General features: G+C 41.6%; 1 protein-coding gene across 6 annotated transcripts in view; it reads right to left on the bottom strand.

Moving 5' to 3' along the window:
• NYAP2 (neuronal tyrosine-phosphorylated phosphoinositide-3-kinase adaptor 2) overlaps positions 1–18,270 on the bottom strand; it is a 234,010-nt gene that overhangs the window by 112,055 nt on the left and 103,685 nt on the right. For all 6 annotated transcript variants that reach the window (XM_060242215.1, XM_060242217.1, XM_060242213.1 and 3 more), the window contains one exon: positions 9,240–9,541. In XM_060242215.1, coding sequence (XP_060098198.1) covers positions 9,240–9,541 — 302 coding nt within the window. The remainder of the gene's footprint in view (positions 1–9,239; positions 9,542–18,270) is intronic.

Genomic DNA, 18,270 nt, shown 5'->3' with positions numbered 1-18,270 from the left:
ATCACTCGTGACATCTATCTATCTATCTATCTATCTATCTATCTATCTATCTATCTATCTATCTATCTATCTATCTATCTATCTATCTATCTATCTATCTATCTATCTAGATTTATAGCCCACCCTTTCCTGAATGGGCTCTCAGTGGGTATCAATAGTCAATAATACAAAGTTAAAGCATTTGGTGGGGGGATGCCCGATTTTTTAAAATGCATGCAGTTGTCCTATTGCAACTGCACAGTAGCATCAAGCAAGCACCTTCCATCTAAATTCTTGCATTTCGGGTTTTGCGCATACATTTTAGTGTTAGTTCATTGGATGAAAGGGAACAGAAAGGAATGCAGGCAAAGGGTTAGAAAACCTAACATTGAAATTGGCAAGACTTTTTACAGAATACACAGTAGAACCGCCTGACACTGGCATTGAAAGCTGTGATCATTGGCAACATGTGTGTGTGCGTGTGCATGTGCAAAAGCACTTGTGCAAAGTTGACTGCAACTGCACCATGCTTTGCACAGGGCTGCAATTTGTACTGGAGAGGAGTCCTCTGGAGAGCTTTTTTAGTCTTGTGACACTAAACTGAAAAAAGGGAGGGGGAGTATTTTCACTGATGCTGTAATGCAGCTGCATAGCAACACTAATTTCCTACCCTTCCTTGCAAATTTGCGTGGTTTCTCTTTGTGATTCTCTAATGTGATCCTGCACACAGGTCATGATCTTGGCAGTTTTTTAAAGCCTGTCCTATGTGGATTTTTGTTCACTAAAGCATTGAAGGGAAAACGTTCTCAAAGCTTTAGGTTTCCCATCCCAGTATCTCTCTCATTTTACATCACATGTCAATTTCGGTTTGTGCTGATGACCATCCCTTTTATTTTTTTTTTGCACTGAGAACACTGCCATTTGCCTCCTCTCTGATCCCCCTTTCATGTCAGTACCAGCAGGGAACTCATGCAGCTCCTTTTAAACTTTCCAATCATTTGATTTTTTAAAAAATTGTGTGACCTAAGACTAGCAATAGCCTCATATTACTAGACTCATGCTGCTCATAAAAAAAACATGAATGTTTAAAAATGAGGGGGAAATTGAGCTTGTACACCAATGAAGGGGGGAGGATGGCAGAAAGTGCAGAGTGGGCAAAACAACCTTGATGTGGACGGGGAGTGACCTTTAAGGGTAGCAAAATGGTGTGGGGGGAGTCTGAGGGAACCAATTTTGATGGGAGCAAAAAGTGTTTGTTAAGCAAAAGCAAGAGGGCAATGAAGATGGTGAGGGGTCTGGAGACCAGCCTATGAAGAAAGGTTAATGGAGCTGGGCATGTTTAGCCTGGAGAGGAGGTGGCTGAGAGGTGATATGATCACCATCTTCAAGTACTTGAAGGGCTGTCATATAGAGGATGGTGTGGAATTGTTTTCTGTGGCCCCAGAAGGTAGGACCAGAGTCAGTGGGTTGAAATTAAATCAAAAGAGTTTCTGGCTCAACGTTAGGAAGAACTTCCTGACCATTAGAGTGGTTCCTCAGTGGAACAGGCTTCCTCAGGAGGTGGTGTGCTCTCCTTCCTTGGAGATTTTAAAATAGAGGCTAGATGGCCATCTCACAGCAATGAAGATCCTGTGAATTTAGGGGGAGGTATTATTGAGTTTCCTGCATTGTGCAGAGGGTTGGACTAGATGACCCTGGAGGTCCTTTCCAACTCTATGATTCTATGATTCTAAGAGTTCTCATATTCCTAATTAAGCATTTTTATTCTGCCTTCTCTTGGAATTCCTGCAGTCCAGCATCTCACAAAATGTAAATATAAGAAAAATCTGGACCAGCGTGATACACTTGCTATGCTTGATGTCTGAAACATTTTCCAAAACACATATATAATTAGAATAGCCTGGCAACTAGCAGGAGATGAGGGACAGCAGATAATCACAATAGGGAAGTGATCTTCTATGATGCGCAATGATGCCACTTCCGATGCAAACTGGAAGTGCTGGCATTACACCAGGACAGCTCTCTAGAATTTCCCAAAAACTCTATGGAGTTTCTAGGTGAGTACTAGAGTGTTGTCCCGGTGCAATGCTGACTATTCCAGTCTGTGTCGGAAGTGACATCATTGCACTGTGCTAAATATCCCACCCCCTGCTTTGCCAGCCTGCTTCCATTCCCTATCCAGATGAGCACTGGTCAGCAGCAATTACTAGGAGTTTTCCTGCCCTTAGTGTGCACCTAGAAAGCCTGCAAGGAATGCAAGAGTAGTAGATGAATGCTTTAAGACTGCATTCAGGCTCAAACCTAGAGGTATCCATTGCTAGAATAAGAGCACAGATCAGAGTATCACAGGGAGAGAAACAAAAAGCTTTGTGGGATTCCTGTTATGGACAAAGACTTGTACACAGTGCCTGATTGGTTAAGTTCAATCTCTAGTATTCCATGATTTTACAAATAGCCAGATAATAGGGACAATTACACTTAAATACTGGGCACTGGAAAAGAATGCTCTCCCATGCAGCTGTTCTCTGTTCATTCATTCTCATTTTTATATTACTTGGAAACATTTGAGACTTAGTATGAAATATCAATATTTTGGAGAGCTTAAAATTGGCTTGTAAAGTCATATTTTTCATGTGTAAAAACCATGTTCAAATTGCCTGGATTGTTTTGTCTATTAATGGAATTTGTATTCTTGTTCTCTGTTGCTGCCATGCAATCTGTTCACTGTATTTTTAGTACAGAAACATACAGTGGAAGCCCTGAAGAGGCAAATACTACTGCAGTAATCAGACATATGTTGCTTGATGCCACCCATCATTAATTTGTGAGAATGAAATGAAAATGAAAAAAGGATACCAGCTAGAGATATAATGCACAGCATCCTGAGAAATAAGTTCACAGCAAAATGGAGAGGAAGATTGGTCAACTGGGCTGGGTCCAGAGGTGCTCTTCAGCATTCAGAATGCATTGTCTGCTCACATACTCAGTTACTCAAGAGATTGTGAAATAGCTGGCACCAGGGCTTTTTTTGTAGCAGGAATTCCTTTGCATATTAGGCCACACCTCTTTGATGTAGCCAATCCTCCAAGAGCTTACAGGGCTCTTAGTACAGGGCCTACTATAAGCTCCATGAGGATTGGCTACATCAGGGGTGTGTGGCCTAATATGCAAAGGAGTTCCTGCTTCAAAAAAAGCCCTGGGTAGCACAGTCCCTTTTGCAAGCAGAAGCATGAAAACCATTATGAAACCTATGACAGATCTATTAGCTTATTATCCCACCCTCCCTCCACAGGGCCCAGAATGGCATACATGATTCTCTCAACAAGTTTTCACCAAATTTTTACTGAATGTTTCCACATATGTTGAATATAAATTGCAGAATACTCACCAGGGTCCCAAGCCTCTAGGTGGACCTTGGAGTTCTCATGGGATTATAACTGATCTCCAGATTACAGAGAACAGTTTCCCTGGAGAAAGTGGCAATGGCACTGGGTGGAGTCTACAGTATCACATTCCTGATGAGCTCCTTCCCCTCCCCAAACTTTGTCCTCCTCAGGCAACACCTCTAAGTCTGCTGGAATTTGCCAAGATTGTTGTGAGGAGAGGGAGGAAAGGAGATTGTAAGTGCTCTGAGACTCACAAGTGAAGGGCCAGGGTATAAATCCAATTCTTCTTCTTTTTCTTCTTCTTCTATAATTCTCAGGTGTATGCCATCAGAACCTGGAGACCTATCAATTTTTGAGAATAAAACAGCCAATATTGTAATGCCCCTGTATAGTTCTGTAGTGTGGACTCATCTGAAACACTGTGTACAGTTCTGGTCACCATATCTCAAAAAAGACATTACAGAGCTGAAAAAATACAGAGGAGGGCAATCAAGATGATTAGGGGGTTGCAGCACCTTCCCTATGGGGAAAGGCTGAAGAGTCTGGAACTTTTCAATTTAGAAAAGAGAGAATTAAGAGGGGACATGATGGAGGTTTATAAAATTATGCATGAGGTAGAGAGAAATGACAAAAAGAAATTTTTCTCCCTCTCCCAAATTACTAGAAATTGAGGGCATCCAATGAAGCTGATGCGCAGAAGGTTCAAGGTGGACAGAAGGAAATAATACTTCACAGAGAAAGTGATTAAAATGTGGAATCCACTGTCAGAGGATGTAGCGATGGCCATGGGAATAAACAAGTTTAAAAGAGAATTAGATTAATGGAGGATACGTCTATCATTGGCTACTAGCCATGGCAACTGAGGCACTAAACCTCTGAATCCCAGAGCCAGGCAGCAACATCAGGAGAAGGCCTCAGCCTCTATGGGCTGTTGTTGACTCTCCAGAGGAACTGGTTGGCCATGCGTGAGACAGGATGCTGGACTAGATGGACTATTGGTCAGATCCAGCAGGGCTTTTCTTATGTTCTTATGGGTGGGCAAGACTGGTATAGCATCATGTTAGCACAATATCCAACAATATGCAGATGCAACCAGTACAGTTTCTGATTATAATGAATGTGATATTAGCATCCTGAACAAATCCCTGAGACGGCTGAAGCTATAGCCACAATGATCGCTCAAGGAGTCTACGTTTAACTTAATATGGAACTGTTGCAATTCAAATTTGACAATAACTCCACCATTCCCATAAATAATATATTATAACACAGCAAACAATAGGAAGCATATTTCTCAAAATGTGAAAAGTGTCACCTTGATTCATATATTTTAGAGCAGGACTAAAGCCCTTTGCAGACATTTGCACTGGTGTTTCATTCACATGGGGAGGGATGGTGGCTCAGTGGTAGCGCATCTGCTTGGTAAGCAGAAGGTCCCAGGTTCAATCCCCGGCATCTCCAACTAAAAAAGGTCTGGGCAAATAGGCATGAAAAACCTCAGCTTGAGACCCTGGACAGCCATTGCCAGTCTGAGTAGACGATACTGACTTTGATGGACCGAGGGTCTGATTCAGTATAAGGCAGCTTCATATGTTCATAATGTGAAAGCCCACCAGCCAAGCACATCAAGAAAGTTTGGGATCCCACAATGCACCCAATACACAGTTGTCAAGGTGTGTAAAAAGGGCAACATAAGCAGTGTTCTTTCAAAGCTGTGGAGTCTTGTGAGCAAAAATTCTACTTCGTGAGCTACTGGCATTAGAGCTACTACATAATTTAGTTTGGGGCCATTTTTCCTGAGCTAGGACAAAAAATGTGTGAGCTGGAGGCTAAAAAACTGTGAGCTAGCTCACACTAACTGAGCTTAGAAGGAACTCTGAACACAAGGGGTTTCCATGCAGGTACAGCTTCCATTCAGATGGACCAGAACCCTACCAGATTTTCCAGTATTCCCCTAACAAGCAGCTAGTAGGCTCTTGCATCATGTGAACAGAATGTCCCCATAATGTCTGCAGAAGGACTAAAACAGGGCAGGATGTTCAACTCTGAAAACTAGAAAGCAGATATAAAGTACACGGAGGTGGAAGCCCTACTTGAGATATTCTTTTTTTCTAATGAGCCTTCTGCCAAAACAGAAATAGTTGGAAGGGCTCACTAAGGAATTTTTGTCATCTACAGCTGCTGCAGCCTCTCTCCAAATGTGTATACACTACCCGGGCCTTCTTCCTCTGCCTCCTGCAGGAGAAAAATGCAGGGAAGGTTTCTCTCTCTCTCTGCTAATGGCTGCTTCTGAGCAGTACTTGCCTCTCCCTGCCACTTAAACACTTCCATGCTAAATGTGCAGGCGCTGCTTGCTGTTGGGCAACACAAGGGTTTCTGGGAAGGTTCCACTTGCCTCGCCAGGATCAGCAGGCAGGTGCAGGAGCAATGGCAACACTCCCTTCCACCCTCCCTCCTGCCTGCACCCCCTCTGCTGGGCACACAGCTATAGGCATTGACTTGGTGGGGCAAGGGTGAGGGAAGCTCTGTGGGGGACTTTTTGGTGTCCCTTGAAGTCTGGCACACTAGGCAATCACCTAGGTTTAGTCAGGCTGGCCACGATTGCTGGTAACTAGCCAGGAACAACCCTGAATTATTGTTCACAGTTATCCAAAGAAATACATTATTTGACTTTACTAGACATTAGAGGAATGAGACAATTGCTCCCAGACTACTCTAAATCTTTTCCAGTCTAACTTGCATTCCATCGCTATGGCAAAACTGCAAACTCTCAATGGGCGTTTGGCATCCCGGGTGGGTTTGTAGCAGTGATTTGATAGAAAAAGGTGTCACTTCTGTAAAACAGCAATTACTGTTATAAGTAATTGCCTCTCCTAAACAGTAAATGTCCTCAATAAGTCAACCACTTTGAGAGATTACAGAGCAGGGCTAATGCTTTTTATCTGTGAGAGAATTATAGAGCAGTAAGAGGTGCTTCTTTCACACAGAATGCTTACTGGAGAATATACCAAGTATAAAATCTACTAAGACACTCTTTTGTGTAGGGGTTGACAGAGTAAAGCAGCATTGCGCACAACCTGATTAAAGAGTAGATAAAGGTTTATTTAGGAATTAACATATGTTATAGGAAAGAGGAGAGACACAGATAGGTTCCTACCTACATCTCTTGCCGTGAGAGAGCATAAGACTGAGTGGGGCACTTCAAAGAAGAAGGGAGAAATTGCCCTGAGAGTAGCAGTATGGAGACAGACAAGGGATGGCATTTAAAAAGGGAAAAGGTGCTGTCCTCACTATCCCATCTAATTGTTTTCTTGCTGCCCCCTGCAGGGTCTTCGCTTCTCCTTTGTACACCAGACATCGCTTTTTCCAACAGTAAACCCCATGGGAATGGAGTGAGAGTCATGCTCTTGGTAAACACCTAGCCATGTCAACTACCTCTATGCAATAAATGTTACTGGCAGATTCTACTAATACAATATAAATACATGTGAATTTCAAAGCATCTTTTAAAAATATTAAAAGTAAACAACATAAATTCCCAACAACAATCTCACTTCACAATTAAAAAAAGAGGGGGAGGCATAAAAAATAGTACATAAATATACAATTAATATTATTTCTTATATCTATGAATTGCCCCAATCCCTGCTTCTGCAGGGCTAAATCAATACTTAAAAACATTTTTTAAAATCAGATGGTGTTTATTCATTCCAGTTCAGACTGCCAGCTACTTCACAGGCAGGCGGAGGAGGCAAAATGCATCTAGAGAGTGGATAAGGGTGCCAGCTAAGATAATAACCATACTCAAGATGGTACTACTCAACCCATGTTACCGGTCCTCAATTAAGTGGACAATGCCTTCATTGCTTACTTCAGGAGGCTTAAAGTTCAGCAGACTTCAGGCACTATAAATATGCAACAATTATTTTAAATGTCCAATATTCTTTACAATAGTATTACACTATTTCCAGGAGATCTCCTGTAGCCAGATACTATGGATTCATGAGACACATTTCCAACAAAGGTATGCTGAGCAGACCAACAAAGGTATGCAGAATATATCAGAAAAACAAGGTGATTTTTTAAACTCATCTTTTTGTGTGAGTCAGTTTAAGGGTAAATCTTAAATACAGTAAATAAAAGAGTTGAAATAAAAGGCATATTTTTAAACCAAAAAAATAATTCAGCTATTAGAATCTCTAATATTTGAGCACATTCTCTTAATCAGCATGTCCCAATTATTTGAATTCCCCTTGCATTTTCCACATGCACAAAGTTCCTATATGTAACATGAATCATGTGACAACTTTTCTTAAATCTTTATGATGCGTCCCCCTATTCTCTCCTTCAAAACTCAGCAAGGCCTTGCACAGACCACAGATTTCCTAGCAAAATTGTTTGGTAGTCTATATGAAGACTCATTTACAACTCTCAAGTTTTCTTAAGAGATTTCTGCTGATTCTCCCATCCCACTGAAGCTCCACACTAGGAATGCTGCAGATTTCTCTGTGAACCTGTTTGACACTCATGATCAGACTGTGTACTGATCAGGTGCATGCTCAGATAGCATTGAACAACTAATACTAAGTTTGCAGTTGCCTGTTGGTCACAAGCAGACTCACAGCTGAAATGAGGATCCAACTGGAAGTCCAGTTCTCATCCATCCCATCTCCTCAGAGCCAGTTTAATGTAGTGGTTAAGAGCAGCAGACTCTAATCTGGAGAGCTAGATTCAATTCCCCACTCCTCCACATGCAGCCAGCTGGGTGACCTTGAGTCAGTCACAGCTCTCTTAGAATTCTCTCAGAACTCTCTTAGCCCCACCTAACTTATAAGGTGACTGCTCTGGGGAGAGGAAGGGAAGGTGATTGTAAGATGCTCTGAGACTCCTTCGGGTAGTGAAGGGCAGGGTATTCATCAAATTCTTCTTGTAGTTAGTGTGTGGACTGAGAAAACCAGGTGCGATTCCCCACTCCTTCACATGCAGCTGCTGGAATAACCTTGCAAAAGGGAGGGTAGAAAGAGTTTGTTTCTCTTCCCCCATCCAAGGAGATCAAGGAGATATGCATTTTAAAAAAAAAATCTGCATTCAAGGAGGGAGATAAAAAACACATTCCTTGCTCATTTCTCAGCAGCCCAACTCACAACTAAGAGTGGGGAGAACGGCTATATAACTACATTTATATCTATAGTTGCTCACATGCATCCTTTGTTATCCTGATTAATGTTATCTTGATGATACTGAAACTTAGAGTGTAAATTTGTTAGGACAGTGAAGAACTGCCCCTCTTGAGTTACAAAATTCTACAAAAAATTCTGCAAAACACCATCGACATAGATGGCACAGCATAAATCACCATTACAATAATCACAATTGATAATTAAGAATAAAAAAGAATATTTTTGTTATACAAACTACTTGTCTGAATGCTTTCTGATACAGGATTGTTTCACCATAGACCATATGGGATGTATTTGGTCACAGGAAGGAAAGGAGTTTATAATAAATAATGATGACATTAGATTTATATCTTGCCTTATACTCTAAATCTCAGAGTCTCAGAGCAGTCACAATCTCCTTTATCTCTCACCCCTCCTACAACAGACACCCTGTGAGGTAGGTGGGGCTTACAGCGGCTGCCCTTTCAAGGACAACTCCTATGAGAACTATGGCTGACCCAAGCAGCTGCAAGTGGAGGTGTGGGGAATCAAACCTGGTTCTCCCAGATAAGAGTCCACACACTTAACACTACACCAAACTGGCTCTGATCTGTGTTTGCTTTCAACATGGCAGCAACCCTCATTGCAATTTGAGGGCATTCATAACCAAATATTGTATATGATCTCCCAAAGTAAGTACCAGTTTAGAATTTACCTTCAGTCCTGTCTGGTAACTTTCCACTCTTACTCGTTGTTCCAGCATTTACAGTTTCAGAAGATGTGCTTAGCTTGGTATTGGGGTCGCGTTTGGGCTTGGGTGGTGGTTGCTTGCGAGAGCAGCTGCTGCTTTCATCGTCAGTACCTCCAACAGAATGAAGTGACTGGGATCTCACGGTGAAGCCACTAGAACACGGGTGTGGTAGTCTGTCCTGAGGAGCGGGCATCGTCATAAATCCCATGCGGAAATGCTTGCCCACATAGCCTCCTTCATTTCCTCGCACCACTTCACCACCTAAGCTGTAAATAAAATTTAAAAACCCAAACGTTTTAGTATGCATATGTCTTTGACACAGATAGAGCCACTTGGATAGCTAAAAACCAACAACAATTCTGTTGTTAAGTGACTTGCTGATTAATTACAGAATCACTCTTGACAGCTTTAATATGGTCTTGTATTCAGGGATGCCGTGGTGTTTACAAAAAGTGCTTTTCAACCATTCACAATATTTGTTTTTCTGTTTCAGGGAAGAAATAATTAGTCCATGTTTAAGGCATCTTCCACCTGAAAGACTGCATTAAAGAACTTCATACGACAAACAAGTGATAGTTACCCTTCAGTTAAATACTCATACCAGCTGCATACTACTAGGATCTGGGAGAGCTAGGTTTGAATCCCTCTTCTGCCACAGAAGCTTACTTGGTAACCTTGAGTCAGTCTCTCAGCCTGACCTTCCTCACAGGGTTGTGTGGATACAATGGAGGACAGGAAGATGATGTAAAACAGGGCTTTTTTGTAGCAGGAACTCCTTTACATATTAGGCCACACACCCTGATGTAGCCAATCCTCCAAGAGCTTACAGGGCTTTTAGTACAGGGCCTATTGTAAGCTCCAGGAAGACTGGCTACATCAGAGGTGTGTGGCCTAATATGTAAAGGAGTTCCTGCTACAAAAAAAGCCCTGATGTAAACCATTTTGGGCTTCCATTGGAGAGAAAAGTAGGATACAAATAAGGTTGCCAGGCCCCTACCTGACACCAATCATCTAGCCAGCATTTAGCAGCAGCAAAAGGTCTGCGCAAATTCTCTATGGTAAAAATGACTTATATCATAGAGTTTTTGCCCAAATACCAGAGCATCCTGTCACTGGCAACATGATGGCATCCCTGTCAGTGCATTCTGGAAGTGATGCTGCTAACTTGCCAGCAACACTTTGCTCCCAGTAAGTGCCTGGCAGCTCTGGGTATAAATTGAGTAAGTAAATTCAGCAGTGGTTCACATTTTTCACTTCAGTGTTCCCATGAATATGATTTTCTAATTTTACTCTGCCAACTTCTTTTAATGCATTGTTGGCAAACTTTGCTAAAAGCCATTCAAGAATAATGTAACTATAGAGCTTAACCATAGAGTTATGGTTTAACCATAGGATTCTGGGTGAGTGCTAAAGTGTTGTCCCCAACATGATTATGTTACATCTGGTATAAGTTGCAAGTTGCATCATTGTGCCAAAAATGAAGATCATTCCCTCCACGCTTTGTACTGATTTTACAATTTTTAATGTTTTTATAATGTTGTATATCACCTACAAAAGTAGGGATTACACAACTCATAACGATAATGAAATAAATAAATAACCATTGTCCAAACTAGGATGGAATGGGGTTTCTCCAGATCAGGATTAGCCTCTTGATCTTTAAAGCAGACTCCCCAAACTATCATATTTACTTATAGTTCAGTACTTAAAGCAGCCCAGGCATGAAGCTTTAATTTTAGACTATACTGACTATATCTTACACACAATAAAATCAGTACATTTAAAGCTGTTTCTGCACTCGAGGTTGATTCTGATTTTATGAGCATTGAATCAGCCTGCAGAAAACTCCTGTTCAAATGTACTCTTGTAAAAAGAGCAGCTCTGGGATGAAACCGCTTTCGGTGTCAATTCAAGAAAATGTGTGTTAACAACTTAAGATAATGCAAAGCAAGACAGAAGTGATGGCAGTATGCAATGTAGATGAACATTTTAAATGCACACCAAGAGAGGCTCTTCTGTCAAGTGTAGAAACAGCTTTAAAAGCCCCTATTCCTTCCATAGTGTTGAAAGAAGGAGGGGGATTCATGTGTGAACTCAAAAATGTCTTCCAGTGTGTTAATTGCAAAAAGCATCATGAACTTACCCTTCCCATTGGTTTGTTGATGGTAGTTTTTAGTTCGGAGCAATGAAGGATTGGGAAAGAGGATATTTAATATGTGTAAAATTGGTGTGCTTATGAAAAAGGGTTAATATTGAAGGAAACCTTTAAGAAAAGGATAAACTTGGTTGGATCTAGATTAAATTTTCCATCAGTGCAATGGAACTTTTCTGCCTCTGCTGCTCACTGATCAATATGAAATACTGCTCCTGTGTGATAGCTGATCCTAAGGAATGTCACAAGCAGGGTGTGTGCCATGCAGCTGGAAGGAGGAGTGACTGGAAAGTGCCACTCTGAATCCATCCAACCCTTTTCCTCAGTCTTCCCTTTAGCATTTGAGATGGCCACTGTCAGTGAAGAACCTGTAAATTTTGTAATATACAGGATGCATTCTGCAGACAATTATATTGATAATTACTGATGAAATCCAGTTCTAGAAAAGAATGTTATTTTATTGCAGTAGAAACAAAAAGGTGTCTTGTAAAGAGACATAAAAGTTGGGAGTGGGGACAGAAACGTTTGTATTTTTTCTTTTTGTCTTTTTTTTGCATAGGGAGGACTTTTTCCTTTCTTGTGATGAAAAAATTAGAAATTTGGGGGAGAAATGAAAATAAAACTATGAACTATTTTTTGGGATTTTATTTAAATGTATTTATTAAAACATTTATTAGTCACCTTTCTATTATATAGGAACTGAAGGTGGCTTTTATTACTGACTCAGAATGTGTGGTATGAAGATTTGCATAAAACATATTAGGTGATGATAATTCTCATGCTTGCTTGTAAACATAGACAATCTCCTTTTAGGGATCTGTTGTTTAACTGTGGCCAATTCTGTCCACAATTGACCACAATTGATTGGCTATAATTTCTATGCAGATAAAACATTCTTGAAGAGTTCACAATATTTTCAGTATCTTGCTTTGTTCTGTCTCTATTGTGACTATATGAAATTGTTTCTATCCAAATAATAACATAGAATTTTGTTTTCTATTTTTAGCTTTCCTTTTTCCAGCCTCACTGATGACAAAACATAAGTTGCATGTGTTAAAGTAGCAGTAGGGTACAGCAGTTTGCAGTACACTCTCTCCCTCCCTGGCTCTCAGGCATACTTTGTCCTTTGTTAGCAGAAAACTAAGACATTTATCCATTTAAAAGGTTTTGGTGTTGATAGTGTTAATTGTGTTAACACTAGTTAAGAAAAAGACAGAACAACATTGCAAATTATTTCAGTTCCCACTACCAAGCACAATGAAGTCTCAGACAAAATTCCCTTGCTCATAGGAGAGTTTTGTTCACTTAGCATTACTGTTTTCTACCCTATGCCCTTAAGAAATAAAACACACATTCTCAGTCTATTAAGTCTGACATACTGCAATCGCTAGAGGGCAACAGTGTCCAGATGCACCAAACCATTGTTGAGTCATAGTTGGTGTCAGTTTTCAGGAATGCTAATTTTAAAAGATCAAAAGTAGAACTCATTAATCGCTCCTCTACAGTCTGAAACTTTATACTGAAGAAGAAATCTGTGTCTAATTTAAATGATTAAAGATGCCTCAGTTAATCCTTTAAAATTATTCTGCAAATTAAGTATAATCCTCCACTTTTGCATTGCAAAGAACCTTTATGTCAAATTTTAAAAGGGAATTACCACTGAAATATGGTCAGAATGTTGAACAACATTTCAACAGAATCAGAACGGTGAACAATATTTACTTCTATGGCATTATGTCAATGATTTTGGCAAAAAAAAATTAAATAAAATCATTTGTGTTGTACTTATGGGGCAAGGAAAGTGGCATGGTATAGCCTGATCTCATCAGATGTCATCTCTTGGAAAGAAGACCACCCAGGAGGACTCTGCAGATGAAGGCAACAGCAAATAACCTCTGCTTCTCACTTGCCATGGCAGCCCCTCACTGGGGCTCTGTGAATCTGTTGTGATTGAGCAGCACTTTCTATAAACACACATTGCACATTGCATTGATCAGAGGAAGGGAAACATGTTGGCCCTAGAGTTGCCAGTTCCAGTCTGGAAAATTCCTGGAATTTTCAGGGTGGTGACTGTAGAGGGCAGAGACTGGGGAAGGGGAAGGAAGGAGCTCAGGCGGAATATGATGCCATAGAATCTACCTGCCAGAGCTGCCATTTCCTTCAGGGGAACTGATCTTTGTAGTCTGGAGATCAGTTGTAATTCTCAGAAAACCCCAGGCCTCACATGCAAATGACAATTCTAGTTTACACTCTTAAAATTCAGTCACTAGGTGGTGGGGGATGCAAGTCAGTACACAATATCTGTCATGGATCAGCCAGGCTGCACCAACCCTGGGAAGGCAGAGGACCCAAGAAGAGGAACAGGCAGGCTCAGGAAGTCCCAGCTCACAATCAGTTACTGACAACCTGCTACAGGAAGCTACTGCTATCCAGCCACGTGACAATTCTGATAGTAGCATCCCAGCTGTTCATGCCCAGGGCTCAAAACCAGATCGTGCCCCACCATCCACCTAATCCATAGAACTGCTGGAGAGAAGACAGAGTGCACGATTAACAGCCTAGAGGCACCTGGGTCTAAATATAAGGAGGAAAGTGCCCACACTTGCATAATGCAACCCAGCCGCGAAGGGGCATCTCTCCTATAAAGGGCAGAGAGATGGAGAGATGGGCTGTGGAAACACTTCAAATCACCCTGACCTCACTGCCACTGACTCTGCCTTTGCCTTCTGACTTTGACTCGTGGGTCGTTTTCGCACTCACCTCCAGCCGGCGCGACCCCACTCTTCACCGCGCAGGATCTGCGCGGATTTCGCACGAAATGCCATGGAGCAGCCTTTTGCGCCGGAAACTCCCGGCGCAAAAGCCGCTCAAACGTAAACCGCCAAAAAGCAGTTTCCGTTTGTGCGGCTTTTGCGACGGGAGTTTCCGGCGCAAAAGGCTGCTCCGCGGCATTTAGTGCGAAATCCGCGCAGATCCTGTGCGGTGAAGAGGGGGGTCACGCCGGCTGGAGGTGAGTGCGAAAACGACCTTGGACTGCCTCTGGACCTCATCTTTTGGATCTACCCTGAACCTGCTTTTATTGCTGCTCCATGTATAACTCAAATTAACCACACTGTACCAGTTTGTGCCTTTGCCTTGCTTAGCTTGCATCCTGACTGCACAACCTTACCCCGCACTTATCCTGTTCCAGGACAGTATCATCCTAGGCTGACATTTCCCAACTTTACCCAGGCTCAAAAGATTACACTCAGCCGGTGTTGCCGGGCATGCTTTGAGCTCAATGAAAATTTAAATATGTCATATTCATACTTGTAGCTATATAAAGTTTATGGATGAGTGCAGTTAACCAATGCAGTTTGAGCTCAGCACACCCAATTTTTTATGGGCACATGCAGGAAAGTCGGCCCTGGATCTCTAAAAATCATTACTATCAAAAGCTGAAGAAGGCAAATGCATAGTTGTGAAAGGTATTTTATGACTTCTACTAAGGTGCTGCAGTTCTAGTTTATTTGTTTTAAGTATGTGTTCCAGCTCTCAAAATTATAATTAAAAAATTTATTAGCTATTATCAAACCAGAACAGGGTTCAGCATACATCAAGCATCACCTTTCTCCACATGAATCTTCCTGATGGAGATTCATGGGTTAATGTCTAACAGAGTCTGAGAATCTTTGAGTGACAGACTGTTCGAACAGAATTCTGTTTAGAGAGTCAGTTAAAGAATGACAGTTGGGAACTGACAGTTGAAGTGGTTAAGCACTGACTGTGGACTGGGAAGGAGGCTAAGAGAGTGAGTGGATCAAGGAGTATTCTCATCCAAGCCAAAAAGGAAAATTGCTTCAAGTAAAGAAAAGTGATCTCTGCCCATTTAAGAAGAGAAATAGCTTCTAGGGAAGAGGAGTGATCCCTGATTTGTGTATAAAAAGGATTATGGGAGCTTAGTTCTGTGTTCCTGTCTTCTAAACTTTATGTGTTGATGAAACATAGAAACGTATGCTTGAGTGTTTAAGCATAAACTGAAAAGAAAGCCTTTCTCGTCAAAAATTTTAAGACCTTGTTGAATTGCAGAAACACTTGTTGGCAACAAATTATTGTATGTTTGTGTGAATACAAAGTTACGGTACCTCAGTTTTATCATCTGTTCACCTAACACATCCTTCACCTGATTCCATCTGACCTTTCTCCTCCAAGTTAAATTAAACATTTTGCTTATTTCGAACAAAAGCCTCTCGTGTTGCTCCCTCATAGTGTTTGTTTATGTTATAATTATCTTTGTTTCTCTTTAATATAATTTATTATACAGCTTGTGTTTACTGTGAGCTTTGTGCTTCTTTTTGAAGAGGGAAGGTGGCATGCAGAGCTGGACATCCATTGAGCTGCAGTAGGACGCTGACGGGAGCACTGAGCTGAGGAGAGGGCGCTGGTTTAAGCCCTCCCATCCGCCCATGCTTCTAAGTGGACTGAAATAGTCAGTAAAGCTTTCTTCTCTGCTTCTATTGCATCTGCTACCTTGCATCCAGCACAATTATTTAGGGTAGTTCAGCAGCTACCTTCTCCATTGGAAGAGTCCTGAAATAATAGAAATTTGGTTACTAGCTGTGACTTGTTTGTGAAATTTTTTGAAGATAAAATCTCAAAGCTCTGCCAGGACCTCTCTTCCAACTTTTACACAAGTAAGGCACTGGAAGCTCCATTGCCAATGTCTAGTCCATTTTTTGACCGCTTCTGCTTGCTCTCACGGTCAGATGTAGACAGGGTTCTCAGAGCTGTGAAGGCAATGACCTACCCTTTGTGTTAGCCTCAGACCCCTCCTCTCACTGAAGGTACAGTTTGGCATCTAGACAAAGCAAGTCCAAGCACCCCAAAATCACATGTTCTGGGCACTACCTGACCTGAAAACAGAGCTGCCAAGGTGATTGAGAGAGTGGTTGCTGAGCAGCTTCATGACTTCTTGGATCAGACATCTGCACTTAATCCATTCCAATCCAGGTCCAAGCCTGGGTTTGCTACTGAGACAGCCTTGGTAGCTCTCTTGGATGACCTCCAGCTTGATCAGGGCTGCTCAGCAACACTGATATTGCTAGACTTATTGGCAGCTTTCAATACAATTCATTGTTCAATCCTGGTCATCTGCCTACCCTCACTCGGGGGACAGGGCATTGCCTTATCTTGGTTTTCTTCATTCATCCAAGGATACAATCATAGGGGGCAGAACTTTGATCAGGCACCCACTAGACTGAGTTTGATCATTTCTCCAGTGTTATTTATGTGCATCATGTAGTGGAGCTCATCAGGACATTTGGTGTTGGTACCATCTGTACACAGATGACACCCAGCTCTTCCTCCTGCTGGATAACCAGCTGTATACGGCTCTCTTGGCCTTAACTGGGTGTCCAGATTCCATGGTTGATTCAGAGATGGCTGAAGCTGAATTCAGTTAAAACTAAAGTATTGTGATGTGTGGGGGTGGGGGGGGGGGGGATGAGATTAGTGCAATCTGGTCTATGAAGGACAGTTTCAGAAACTTCAGGTTGTTTAGAACATGGCTGCCAGTCACTGTCTTTCAATTAGTTTCCAGGTCAAATGCAAAGTGCTGGCATTAAACTTTAAAGCCATCATACATAAAAGACCATGCCTCCCCCCACAGTCTCTTTGCTCTACTGCCCATAGGCTTTTGGTGGTGTCTTGCCCTCAGTTTGTCTGTTTGAATGCAACAAGAGCAAAGGCCTTTTCCATCATGGCTGCAACCTGGTAGAATACTCTGCCTGAGGAGACTTGTGCCCTGAGAGTCTTATCTACAATGCACAGGGCATGTAAGACAGTTATTCCACCAGGCATTTCACCAGTGTAATTTTGATGGACTCTATCATCAACACTGTTGATTTTTTTATATCAAAAGCTGTGTGCTGAGTTTTAATTGGATTGGATTGAAATTATGGTTTTATTATTGTTATTGTTACAGTATTGTTTTGTTGTTAGGTGCCATGAGCCCCATTCTGAGGGAGCGGCAGAATAAAAATTTAACTAAATAAATAAACAAACGAACCTTCTGCAGTCTAATTCCTCATTAACTTTTAACACAGAAGATTGGTTTAGCTATGGAAAGCTGGTGGGTGAGTGGATTTCACTGAATCAGATGTATAACACTGAGCACTGTTGGGGAATCAACAAAGATGCATAGCAGCAACTATCACCACAAAAATTTCCTTTTAAATTCAGAAAGGAAGTCCTGATCATGTGAACCTGCAATGTATCACTGTCTGCTGTTAAAATAAAGCACGCTTACAAAAAATGAATTTTGGACATTGAATAAACAATTGAAACCACTATTCTCAGTGCTTTCCCCCCCGTTTATAGTTTTTGATCTGAAATCCATGAATTTCACCCAGTTTTCAGTGCTCTGTTCTTTCTGTACAATTGTTTTTTCTTGTCCTGTAATATAAAGAGTTGGAAGTGATCTTCCTGACTGTAAATTGAAGGCATGACTGGGCCTTGCCACTTTGTGGCATAAGAGCCAGACCACGATTTATGTGTGCTTTCCTATAAAGGAAAATGAAGACAGCTAGTCAAAGTGATTGTGCAGATGATCTCATTCCATTACATTTGACAAAGTAGTCTGAGCTCTTCAGATGATAAGCTCCAGCTCATTTTGAAATTCTATTATCTGAGTTGCAGAAAATGCTGCACAGATTACTGATATATATTGTGGAGAAATGCCTTGGCTCCTGGAGAAGTGGCAAGCTGGGTTCTGTCTCTGGGCTCAGAGACAAGCAGGAAGGGGGGAGGGGAGGAAGGTAGCCTCTGGCATTACAGAAGGACCTGGGCTAGCACTTAAGAGATTCT

Source organism: Heteronotia binoei, chromosome 6 (genome assembly GCF_032191835.1).
Source record: "Heteronotia binoei isolate CCM8104 ecotype False Entrance Well chromosome 6, APGP_CSIRO_Hbin_v1, whole genome shotgun sequence".
NCBI classification, from domain to species: Eukaryota; Metazoa; Chordata; class Lepidosauria; order Squamata; family Gekkonidae; genus Heteronotia; species Heteronotia binoei.
This window is presented reverse-complemented; position numbering and strand designations above follow the sequence as displayed.